The sequence below is a fragment of the Bombus vancouverensis genome, chromosome 2, assembly GCF_051014615.1.
Source record: "Bombus vancouverensis nearcticus chromosome 2, iyBomVanc1_principal, whole genome shotgun sequence".
In the NCBI taxonomy this organism is placed as follows: domain Eukaryota; kingdom Metazoa; phylum Arthropoda; class Insecta; order Hymenoptera; family Apidae; genus Bombus; species Bombus vancouverensis.
The window spans coordinates 13,388,138-13,400,659 of NC_134912.1; the positions used below are offsets into that span (position 1 = coordinate 13,388,138).

Consider the following 12,522-nt stretch of genomic DNA (forward strand, 5'->3'; position numbering starts at 1 on the left):
ACCACCGATATGAAGTCGCAACGATGTTGTAACGAAGCCCAATTTTACGAGTTTTGATTACCGCATAATGAAAGGTAGATCAATGATACGAAATAATACTATACGTACATATAGTTCAAATCTTAATTCGAGATAAAGGATCAGATAGATAATACATACTCTGATGAAGACATTTCTTCCAGCGATATGGTACCGTCCTTCGCCAACTTTACGCACCTTCAGTTTGGAGCATCTTTCGGATGGGCACTGGCAGAGTCTCTGCACGGCCTCTGTGGCTCTTCTCACCTAAAAGCAGTAAACAGGCCACATCGCGATGTAAAAGTTGGCCACGGAATCCAAATAACATTATGACAGACGATGCTCAGACGGACAAAGAGTGATCGACCTTCATCGTGAGATAAATCGGTTCGACGTGTCGCGGGGAAAGTTGCTACAGCGGCCTCTCGGAACATCCGCTCTGCGGCATGCAGGAATCCGACACGCGAGGATCCACGAACGTGTAAACGCATACGTGAAAAAGCTTAAAGCGTCCCGTTCGTACCTATTGTTTCTTTCTTCTCCCTTCCACGTGAACGGGCGCGTTCGTGGCGAACGTGACACGATGCAACTTACCGAGCAAATTGCACGCTCCTAGTCAGTATTACTTGCATTTATTACGGATAAAAGCGGAATTAATCTTTCAAAAAACTTGGAGCGTCAACTTGAGCCCTCGTCAAACGAGATAAATTGTTTCTGGCGCAATTGGTAGCGTATGTTAATGAAACGAGAACAAGAGAAAAAGGTAATAACGCGCATTGTTCGTTGAATAATAAGCAGTTCTAATTTTGCACTTGTTCCGCGACTAGCTTTTGAGTAGACTTCAGAGTTCATGATGAATGCAACATTATACCTTTTATATGCTTGTTACTGTAGGATGCACGTAAGTGAAATAGAAAAAAAATGTTGTAGATGATTTTAACGTTGAACGTGTGTTTTCGTTTGATTTTATTTATGAAGCAAGCCGTGTTTAAATTTATTTCGAGATCGTTGAAATTGGGGCGCGTATGATGAATTAAATTGCTTTATTTGTAGCTTCCGATACCAGAATCAAAGTAAAGTAATTGGTGATGACCCAAATAGCTTAGCCGATAAGCCGAGAAATCGATAAATGAAAAGTTCTAATTTAAATTTACGATTAAGTGCTTAAGATATTTTTTTTAGATATTCCCGTGTTTCAATTTATAATTAGATCTGTTTTAGAAAATATGTATATTAAAACGACGAAAGCTTACTTTCCAAGGTTTCGCTTCCGAATTATTTAACGATCAGAAATTTCTGTCAGAGAAGTGTCTAAAGCATGGGAATGAGAAACTTGAATACCAAGCATTTAATTTTATATCGGACGTAGAAACGGTTTGATCAGCGTACCTTACGATCGAGTTCCGTTATGGGACCCGTGTGTTCCGGCGGCTCGGCTGGCGAGGGCAAAGGTGAACTCGATGGCGATGGAAGCTCGTCCGGGTCCTCCGCGCTTCCTCGTGACCAATCGTCCTCCGTCGTATCGCTGGGTACTCCGTCGCTACCCGTTGGCCCATTGTCGCTCACCGACCTTCTCATTTCGGGCTCGTGCGTCACACCGGTGGTTGGATCCAGCCATCGCGTCGCCGTCAACGCGACTTCCGATGCTGAACTGCAAAATATGGTGCAAATTGGGTCGAAATGCCATTGAAATTCAACATAAAAGAGGATTCTTTTGTCCCGTTACCTAAATTTTAAGTGGGTAGGTACTAGAAGCTTTAAATGCTCTCAAATCGAGAACATCGATGACACTCTTGAGAAACTTTTTCATCACCAATTTTTCGATTTTTCAGATACTGTATTGCATTCGCGTCACGTGCTTTTCATCGCCTTTGAATTTCCATTAAGATATAGATCATCAAAATTTATTCGAGTTAATATCAATAGTATACGTCTTCACTTGAAAATTATAAACTTCCCTGATGTTTGATTCAACAAACACAAACCGATTACAGAATTGTTAAGAATTGAAAATTGTTGTTAATTATAAACAGAATATCTTCTTGAAATACCAATTGTACGACAGCGATGTCGTCAAAGGCGGAGATGTAAATGGGAATGGAGTAATCAAAAGGCACAATACCTGCTGTGTTTGATCTTCTCTGTCGGAGGTCTGGGTGTTGCGGTCGGGGACGGTGATTGAAACTGCCAAGAAACCAAGCTGCTATGGGATATACCACTATCGGACAGACAGTGAAGATCTCGCTCTTGTTCGGCAGCGATTTCCCTCTCGAGCTGCACGAGTCCCGGCGGTTCGACCGAATACCTTGACGCCAATCGTGCCACTTCCAACAGACACAACACCACGTTCCGTGGCTGTCCGTGTAGGACTGTAAAATTAAAAATATTAAAGAAAATGAAAAATTTGTCGTATGTATACGTAGTAGAAATACAGATAATTTGAAGGAAACCAATACGTATGTATTACGATAGACTCTAGCAATTTTTTATTGCGTTACATGTTTATCTAGTTGCAGAGAAAACGCTGGAAATGGTCGTTCCATAATTACGTACGTGCAAGTTTACATTAATTTACAATTTACCGTAGAATGGTTTATACAGTGGCCGACTACATATTTATTCATAAATAATGAAAAAAATAATTGGAGCAAAAAAATCGTTAGAATTCAGACAAGGCCAAGTGAAACATACGTTAAAAGGATTTGCATTTTAATGAAAACTTTCTATCTTGAATTTATACAACATATGAGAAGATTTTATACGTTCATAATTTATCAGGTGCTTCGAAGCTTTCCGATATTTTAGTTTCTCCGATTGCTATATCGGGCTACGTGATACATCGCAGTCCACATGGTGAAAATTACAAGACAACCTAGAAACCAGTCTCTTTACGACCGTCTCATCCACGCTACCAAAAAAAAAAAAAAAAAATGTAGATTCTATTTACAGAACGTAAGCGATGACACCCTCGACCTTCTTCAACTACCATTGTAATTGACCAATTTAGCCTACATTTCGCGGTACATCTCATTTATTCATTAAAATAGATCGTCTTAACCAAACGAAATGATCATCATATTATTCGCAATAAAATAGTAGCTACTTCTTAATTCAGAAAAAAATATCGCATCTTCGATCAAACTAAAAAAAATTCCTCATATACTAAGACAACTATTCTCAACGGAAGAATATACAAAATTTATCCTTGTTTGGATAATAGATGAGCTTTTTAATCTACCCCAATTGCTTCCTCGAGCTATTCGTTTCTCCTATGGTCGGCGGATTCGTAAAGAGACAAAAGCTTTGTTCCGCGTTAAATCTACGTGCCTGATGATTTTACTTTTGTGGCACGAGGACGAGCATGACACGAAAATCCACATTCACAGGTTTCCGTTCCAACGAAAAAGAATTTCAAACGGGACGAGCACCGTGAAACGAAACAAAAGGAAAAAGGAAAAGTCCCGCCATTATATTTCGTTCCACTGTATCGAGCTTCGAATGCCAGCAGTATTTCAACGTCTACATCGGTCCTATCCAAGTTAAATCTAAAGTCTGTGGCACTCCATTTGAAATATTGTAGCAAAAGCAAAGCAGAGTGACGCGTTATATTCGATGAAAGTGTTATATTTGAGAAACGCGTGTTATTAATAGAAACGTAAGTATATTAATCTTCTATAATCGGATTTTTCTTCTCACATGAGAATGAAAAGTGAAAGAATTAAAAAAATAATTACTGCTGCAATTAGACCATGAAATAATAACAGACACAATTTTCGAAACATTCTTGAAAAATACATATGTTATTTTATTAGATACTGATTGGATGTTGCAGTAGTAATTGAAATCAATACAATCGTCTTTGATACGAGATCTTTCAATATTATTTTCATTCCCTTAACTTCTGAATCGGCAGTATATCAGAGCTATGTGTACCAAACGATCGTAAAAGGAAGACAAAGTATAAAGGAGGATAGAGGTCAGTAACGGCAGAAGTTCGAAGTTACTGAAAGGCAAAGTTAGGGGAAAGTAAACTTCGGAACTTATTCTTTATGGACCCATTGTTCTTTCACCGTTATCGTACTTCAAGATTCCAGTATACGTACGTATGTATACGAAAGTAAAAATAGACAGCGCCATTTTGCACGACAACCATCCCCATAACGCATGACCCAGTGGATCACTTTTTCGCAACTCTGAAGCTTCTTCGCTTCTGAGATTACATCAGCTACGAGCGCTCATTGTTTTTCGTCGTTGCATTGAAAGTCAGTCGGCTACGAGGGAAAAACAACTCTTTTTCATCGTTACCACCGCGAGACGCGGTTAATTCGCGGCGATTATTCTTCCTTTCGTGGTAGCTTTGCATTTGCATAGCCACGCACAGCCGGCTACGCGGCATAATTGGCGGGATTTCGCTTTTAATCGGCTCAGTTATGGTCGAGTTGCAGCTATAGCGAGCGAAACGCGGCTAATAAACGAGGCAAGTCGATTACAACGAATTAAGATTGATTAGCTCTTGGCTTTCTTACCGAGATCGTCGCTCTCGAACAGAAGATTCTCGTGTACGCCTAGTCGTCTGCAGAACTGTATGAAGTTCTCCATGTTGTCCCGAGAAAAGAAACTGCGACGCGCTGCGTTTTCCCAGCAGCGTCCCTTTATCACCGGCATAGGCTGAAAAAGAATCGCGAGGAATAGATCATTGAAAAAATGCTTATTACGCGAAGACGAGGAAATGAAACATTTGACAAGAAATACGCGAACTGATCGATACTGCTCGCACAGTCCATCTTACACGAATGTTAAGGGTAGGCTCTCAACAGCGCGATTACTCACCCCTTTCGCTTTTCCAGCATCAATCGCTGTCCTCGCCTTTTCCTGGATAACCCTCGCCAATCGACACACCACCACGCCATTGTCCAAGGCGTCGAAGAAGTTGTCTCCCGATACGATTTCCGAGTCTGAGATAAAAAAAAAATGCGGTCCACTTATAAAATTTATTCTTTTTAGTCTACTAACAAGCCGACGATTCATCTTTGTGTCGATTCAACGTATTACGCAAATGGCCTCTCGAAAGCAGCCAAGAGCATCGACGAAGTGGCGTCATTGTTGGAAACAATGGGGCAGTTCTCCTCGGGCTCTCCATCGTAGTCAAATTCTTCCCGGCAATAGTAGGGTGACTTTCGCTTTACAGCTTCTCAGAGTTTTCGAGGGGTTGATAAAAATGTAATTACGCTCTTTTGCAACTTTCTCCTATAACACATCTTGTCGATCCTTTTCAATTACAAAATCTACAAAAATTCGTACATTGAAGAGCGAAAAGTTCATAATCGATCGGAGTGTTGAACTATTCAACTGCGCTTCGCTATCGCGCGAAGGAGAAAGCGAATTAACCCTGGCGAATGCATAGGACGCGCTATCGCGGCTCATCAAAGGCGACAAAGGTTTCTAAGATGACACGACCGCCAGAGAACGTGAGAAACCATTCAACGGATTGCTTCAGATTCATCTATAGAACCTCTACCTACTAAAGGAATCTCCGTTCGAATCAATCCTCGTACATACTCTTCCTTCGATCTTCTCGACTCGTCGTACATCCACATCCACCCTTGCTTGTATTTAGTACACGGTAGTCAATTTCTCAGCCTACGAAAAATTGATTGCTAGGAACGCCAGAACCGTTTCACGGTGGCGTGCTCGGTCAAGCGAAAAACGATCTAGCTAGGACACTCTCACGATAGGCCAATTCGTGCGTGACTACGCGAAATCATTTCAATTTCGTTTGCCGGCTTCGTTGGCTTGTAAACAGGATCAAGGCCGAGATTTTTCGAACGCCTCGCGTTCTGTACCAGAAGCAGACATCGCGATGCAGCGTTACGGACGCACACGTGCAGAGTTACGCTACGTAGAGGGAAAGAAATAATACAGAGGCACCCACGGTTCTCCCACGCTGCTGGGATAGATGGAGACGGTCGAGAATCTAAGGAAAACCCGATGGGCCACGACACGATCCGTGCCATGTATATAGATATAGCCAGGATACGATGGGAAATGGGAACTAGGTTGGGCTGACGGAACGATAAAGCCTCGTAGATACGGATGGTAATGAGAACCAGCGTCGTGGCTCGTGACTCGACCTGCTAACAATAGGGTTGCACCCGGGGCAGAACGAGAAAAAAATTGTTAACGGGCAGGCTTATGGAGTAAAGTCCATCACATGTTGTTTCGTGGGACACACACGTGGGCCCAATGTGTATGCAACGTGTACGTGTGCGCACATGTGTACAGGTAACACGGCGTGCATACGGACGTCGTCGTCAGATCTGGTACGCGAGTATCGTTCGCATATGGCCTGGAGACACACAATGGCAAACCGAGTGCAACGAGCTCGTGATAACGACTGCTCTCATACTTGTGTTCATAGGATGTATAACCCTTGCTCGATCTTACGAAAGATCACGGGCGTGAACGTATTTGAGTGCGAACCGCGCGACGATCAACAGCAACTCGGTCACCCGGAACCGACTGCGGTAGTTATGTTCGACACTATGCGAGTTGATAACGCGACGCCGTTTAAGGGAAAGGGCGAAGTCCAAGTATTCGATAATTAAACGATGAATTTTCGTGCGAATCTTTTGCACGACCGAGCTAGTATTTGTCTAACATAAGATTATTACGTTCTACATTTTCAGTATATAACTTTACCTATTTTTTCTTGAGTATTCGTATAATTGTATCCCTCAGAGACATCGGGCAATCTATGACAGAATTTTTACAAGTATAATTTCTACTGGGTTAATAGCGTGGTATTACGTGTGCCGATAACAACCGTACACCGTGACCCCCATTTTCTTACTATCCTTGGTACGCTACCCTTCGATTTTAACGTTCGTCTGACCTCTTTAAACAGCGGCTCGAGCCTTTTTCAGAGTATCCCGCCGATATCGTCCTTGGCATTGTTCGATCGATGCATTAATTCGAGTACGATACATTACTGCAATAACCAGTTACCATAAAACACGCGGCAACACGACAGCTTTTATTTCGTCATCGCGTGGACCTCACACAGTTTGTCCCCAAAATAGACAGTACGAAGGAAAAGTCTACAAAGTTATTCGTAATTTCGCACTTGTGAAGGATTTTTTGGAAGGATGGATTATAATGGTTTCGTACTGAATTCGTGCAACACCATCGGCACCAGGGTCGAAGGTCTCACTACACCGGTGCGATTCACGGTTCGGTAGCCCTCCATGGCCCATGCGGAATAAGCAACCTATTCGCGAACGTCCCCTGCTTTTTAAATCCACGATCCATCGAGCCCCTTTTACACGCGTAAGCGTGTCGGCTATGCGTATGTACGCCCATTATGCGTAATGCGGCTTCAGGTAGCCACGATGCAGGGAGAAGAAGTGGCACGAAGGAAGAGGGGTGCCCGGCAGACTTCCGGTTGAGTCAGACGCTGCTGCAGCCGGCGCAGACGCAGGGTGTGGGTCGAAAGGTCCCGTCCTTTCGTATTATTTTAATAATCGCCACAGGAAATTCGCTGATTTTTCGTTTTGCCCTAAACTGGACAGCCCTTCCTTCGATTATGATAATAGGCATTCGATGATGGGTAAGTATAATCCTTCTCTCCTTATTTCTAAATATTCGTCATGGCGGACTTTCAACTTTAGAATTTTGATTTTTATTTTATGTGAATTTCATTTCTTCAACTATCCTTCAGAAGTGTAGACAATTTTAAGCTTACGTATTTTGACAAGTGAAACATTTGGAATCCGGATTCGAAGACGTGGGTGACACAGTTGCCAAGTTTTTTGCAAGAATTTAATGAGTCTTTGATGATTCACTGGAAGGCTGACACGTGTTAAACGGTAGATGATTGAAAATAGGCACTTCGGTCGGCGAGATCGTGTGGGATAAACATTGATTGTTTCCAAGATAACTTATTTCCAATTGGTGGGTTTAATACGATGGTTGTTTCCAGCAATTTAAACGCGTTAATATTACAGTATAGTAGAGATCCTGAACCAATGGAAAACGTAGTTCTTCCTTCGTTGCAATGACGTTGTTAATCTTTCACGTTGTTAACCTTGAACAACCAAATCGAGAGCCGCATCGAAAGCTTAGATGTCCGGATTTGGTTGAACAAATCCAATTATAATATGTTCGGTCGTCGCTATCAATAAGGCTACAAATAGGAAATCGATTTTTTAGTCGTGACGGATTCATGTTTTCAAACACGATTTTCATTGAAGTAATAAAGTTAGAATCTTCCAACGCTTTTGGTCGAAAATTCTCTTCTAATCACGTGGTAAAAGAAAATGTTAAAGTTACTGTATAAATGACAATCAACTAGATTTTAGACAAAGAGAGACAATGTCACTAATCAAACCCACTTTATCACCATAAATCACCAACCTTTCAACAAACTACAATCCCCACCAATCATCCAATTACGACACTCCTCGTGACATGCACTACCTCATACAAGTATCTGGACACTAGCTCGTTTTTGACAGGATGTAATTTAATCAAAGTATTAGGGATACATGTGGGTGTACAACGATTCTATTTCCTCTTATAAACTATCCATATTTTAATCTCTTATTGATAACAATTACTAATTTATATTTTATTTTCTCTAAAAATAAACCATAGCTTCTCTGTAATTACATAAACAAAAAGGCATTCGTTTATAGAGAACTAATTCGTTCCACAGTACGAAGAATCCAACCAACGCGGCAAAATATTATCTATATCCCACAAGAGGATTAGTCTTTCTGTTACGACCGTTCGCGGAGAGACGCGGTCGCGAGGAAAACGCGTCAGCGAGAGGCGTAACTTCTCGCTACGATTCGGTGAATCGACGCCGCGAAGTAGTCGTTCCCCTGTTTCGGGTAGGATAACAGAGGTGGTTGATTGAATATTACACAGTAGTAAGTTAGGTTTCACCGTTTATTCCACACTTATGACGAGGATGCTACACTGGTGCGTATATACGAGATTGGTGGAGAGCCCGCTCGAAGGATGCTGCTCGTTCGAAGGATGCAAACACAGTGCCCTTGGGAGACGATGCTGTCTCGGAGGAAGGTTAAGGATCGGTCTAGCCCACGGGACCATCGGATTTGTTCGTGCCGATGTTATTTAGGAGAGCGAGGGATTAGCCTTCGTTTTTAATTGTTCAAACGAAGGGTCTTAACTGCCCTCGAGAGAAAGTGATTAATGGGGGGAAAGTTGCCGCGTGCGTGACAAAAAAACAACTTTCCCTTGTCCTGCCGTGGTAGACAATAGTATTTAGAAACTCCTCGGGACCAGATGTTTGTTTTGTTTAAAGGACCTTTTCTCGTAAATCTATGATTTATGGACGGTGCTTAAGGCTATTGAGGGTACGCCGTACGGAAGAGCGGACCTCTGGTGTCCGTCTGGCCCGCGGTGTGTGACCTGGGCCAGGCAGAGAGTCGCGCGGCGTAACACTTTCTTTTTTTTTTCCTTTTTTTTTGTTTTACAGAATTCATATCACCGTCAATAATCGTTAATCATTGAAGCTGTTTCGAAGCGTAGTCGCGTTGCGCGTTCATTTACCTTGTGCACGCGAAACGCTAATTGGAGCGACAGTCGTGGACACACTCGAAATAATTCAGTTCAAACAGCGAAACGTCGTCAAGCCCCTGGTTATCTTTCCCCGCGTAAACACCCCGCGTGTGGCTCACCCTCGCGCATTAAGTTCCCCCTCGATTGAATGCAGACGGGAGAGTTGACCGCCACGCTGCATTTCAAACGGTCTCCTCCTCCGTTAACGCTGGCGTGGGTGTGGGTATGCACGCTTCAATCGTACACCGCACCGGCGGAACGAGAATAGTAACGACACGGCAGAGGTACCCACACACGATTCCGCGAGCAAAGGCTGCCGACCTATCTTTCTCTCTCGTTGTTCCTCTTTTTTCTCTCTAGAATGCTGCAGCTTTGAAGCTGCGATGAGAAACCAACGTGATATTACCACGCGATATAATTAGATACGCAAGTACTGCTCAACGTCGATATAACGAAAGATTATTGTACTAATTATCGCAGTTTTAGTCATTCGATATGCGGCCGTGTGATAATTAAGAGTATGAATTTCAAAACGACACGTATCTACCAAAGTAGATAGTTTGAAAAAGAAAGTTTCTTTTTAATCTTTTCTAATTCTGCGTTAGTTTTATTTATTCTTCTCTCGTGTTTATAATAATATCTCTTATCGTCTGCATTCAAAAGTACTTCACGTCTTATAAGTGTACAAGCGTATTATGTACGCGTAAGAACGAAGATATTTATCAAGCTACTTTTGATATCAGTGCCGATTTCCTACACATTGTATCGATTCGATGCTTTCTAAATCTTTTCGATAATAGAATCAGATAGAGAAAGATTATCAAACGGATAAGAAATAAAATCGAAAGATCCACGTTCCACGTTCAAAATGTACTTTGTTACGACCGTTCGCGGAGAGACGCGGTCGCGAGGAAAACGCGTCAGCGAGAGGCGTAAATTCTCGCTACGATTCGGTGAATCGACGCCGCGAAGTAGTCGTTCCCCTGTTTCGGTTAGGATAACAGAGGTGGTTGATTGAATATGACACAGTAGTAAGTTATATTTCACCGTTTATTCCACAACTTCTAACGAGGATAGTTACACTGGTGCGTGTGTACGAGATGAGTGAGTGACTCATCTGCGGGTGTGTATACCCGCTCGAAGGATGTTGACCGTTCGAAGGATGTGAAATCAGTGCCTCTTGGGAGACGATGCTGTCTCGGAGGAAGGCTAAGGATCAGTCTCGTCCCCGGGACCATCGGATTTGTTCGAGCCGATGTTATTTGGGAGAGCGAGGGATTAGCCTTCGTTTTTAATTGCTCAAACGAAGGGTCTTAACTGCCCTCGAGAGAAAGTGATTAATGGGGGGAAAGTTGCCGCGTGCGTGACAAAAAAACAACATTCCCTTGTCCTGCCGTGGTAGACAATAGTGTTTAGAAACTCCTCGGGACCAGATGTTTGTTTTGTTTAAAGGACCTTTTCTCGTAAATCTATGATTTATGGACGGTGCTTAAGGCTAATGAGGGTACGCCGTGCGGAAGAGCGGACCTTTGGTGTCCGTCTGGCCCGCGGTGTGTGACCTGGGCCAGGCAGAGAGTCGCGCGGCGTAACATACTTTGTAGATCGAAAGCGTCCGCCATAGCGAGCTAATAAAGTAACAGCGAGTCGTTTCGTTAATAAATTCCGTGCAACCGCGTTTCGCGTAATTCAAAGCAATCTGTTCGCATCCCGAAAGACGACACGGTACCAGTCGGCGCGCGTATTAGTCGTTTTTCTTCGAGAGACCGCTCGTGTCGTAATCCTTCATGGTGGTCCAGATCTTGCGACTGGATTCTTCGAGGTCGCATGAAACCGCGATCGTCCGAACGCTCCGTTCACCAAAATATATGGCAACATGTTACAGACATTTCGTACGGAAACAACCTTCCTTGACATCGATAACAACGTTGCCGGTAAACCAGATAAAAAAAAGAACAACGAAACGGCAGCTTGTTCCATTTCAGTTCGAGACATCGAGTCCTTCGGCAGGATGAATACTCGAATGCGGATTATCGATCAAGTTTTGTAATAAGTTCGCCGATAAAAGAAGCTCTACGTAAGCGAGTCTTGTGAATTACGAGTCTTGGAGGATGCCTCTAGGCAGATTATTAACAGCAACGCAAAAGTAGGCTATCAAATAGCTAAAGTTATTTACTTAAAGTAGTATAAGTTCAGAATGGTGACTTTGTGCGACGTTCGATGAATCGGGGCGGTTCTATTTTACGCAACGGCTCGTATTATCGCCGTATTAGGAAAGTAGTAGTTCAGAAAGGCGGTCACACTGGTACCTGAGACGAAAAAAGCGCTAGACTCTCCGTGAACTGATTAGTTTCTAAGAAAGCAGGAACATCCATTTCTGTGGTAGAGAAAGAGTATCTGTTTTATCCACCTTTTCAACGTTTCACGTACTTCTTAAAAATTCTTCCGTATCTTTTTACAAATTAAAAATCAATTCTTCTGTAATTTAGTAAAAGCAATGGCAAAGTATGAAGCGTCAGAGAAATTAGGAACTGTAACAATTTCAAGCGAACGCTAGGTAAATGGATCGAACGAGAAAACGAATACGTATTCTACGAATTCACCCACCAATTGTTTTCTCGGATGGAATGGAGCGGAAAGGGTTTAAGATTCTCGTAGTATTAGCTATACGTTGCCTCTGAGAACGCGCGTTTCGTGATCTTTGCGTGTAATCCAGTCAATGAAGAGAACTTTCACCCACTTTGAAGTTCGTTAATGTATCGCGCCAGAGATCTCGCGGATTATCTTAGTCGATGCGACGGCTAGTCCATGTTGCTGTTTGATCTACGAAGCTATCCAGAAGAAAAAAACGAATCTGAGACGAAGATATCGGAACATGCCTCTGTCTAAAATAGACTTTTTATTCAAATTAGACGATTATAG

General features: G+C 42.7%; 1 protein-coding gene across 5 annotated transcripts in view; it reads right to left on the reverse strand.

Annotated features, from left to right (window-relative positions):
* LOC117163198 (growth arrest-specific protein 2) overlaps window positions 1-12,522 on the reverse strand; it is a 31,217-nt gene that overhangs the window by 3,080 nt on the left and 15,615 nt on the right. For all 5 annotated transcript variants that reach the window (XM_076627482.1, XM_033345257.2, XM_076627480.1 and 2 more), the window contains exons 3-7: window positions 4,849-4,973; window positions 4,545-4,686; window positions 2,141-2,387; window positions 1,408-1,669; window positions 160-285 (exon numbers count right to left, since the gene is read on the reverse strand). In XM_076627482.1, coding sequence (XP_076483597.1) covers window positions 160-285; window positions 1,408-1,669; window positions 2,141-2,387; window positions 4,545-4,686; window positions 4,849-4,973 — 902 coding nt within the window. The remainder of the gene's footprint in view (window positions 1-159; window positions 286-1,407; window positions 1,670-2,140; window positions 2,388-4,544; window positions 4,687-4,848; window positions 4,974-12,522) is intronic.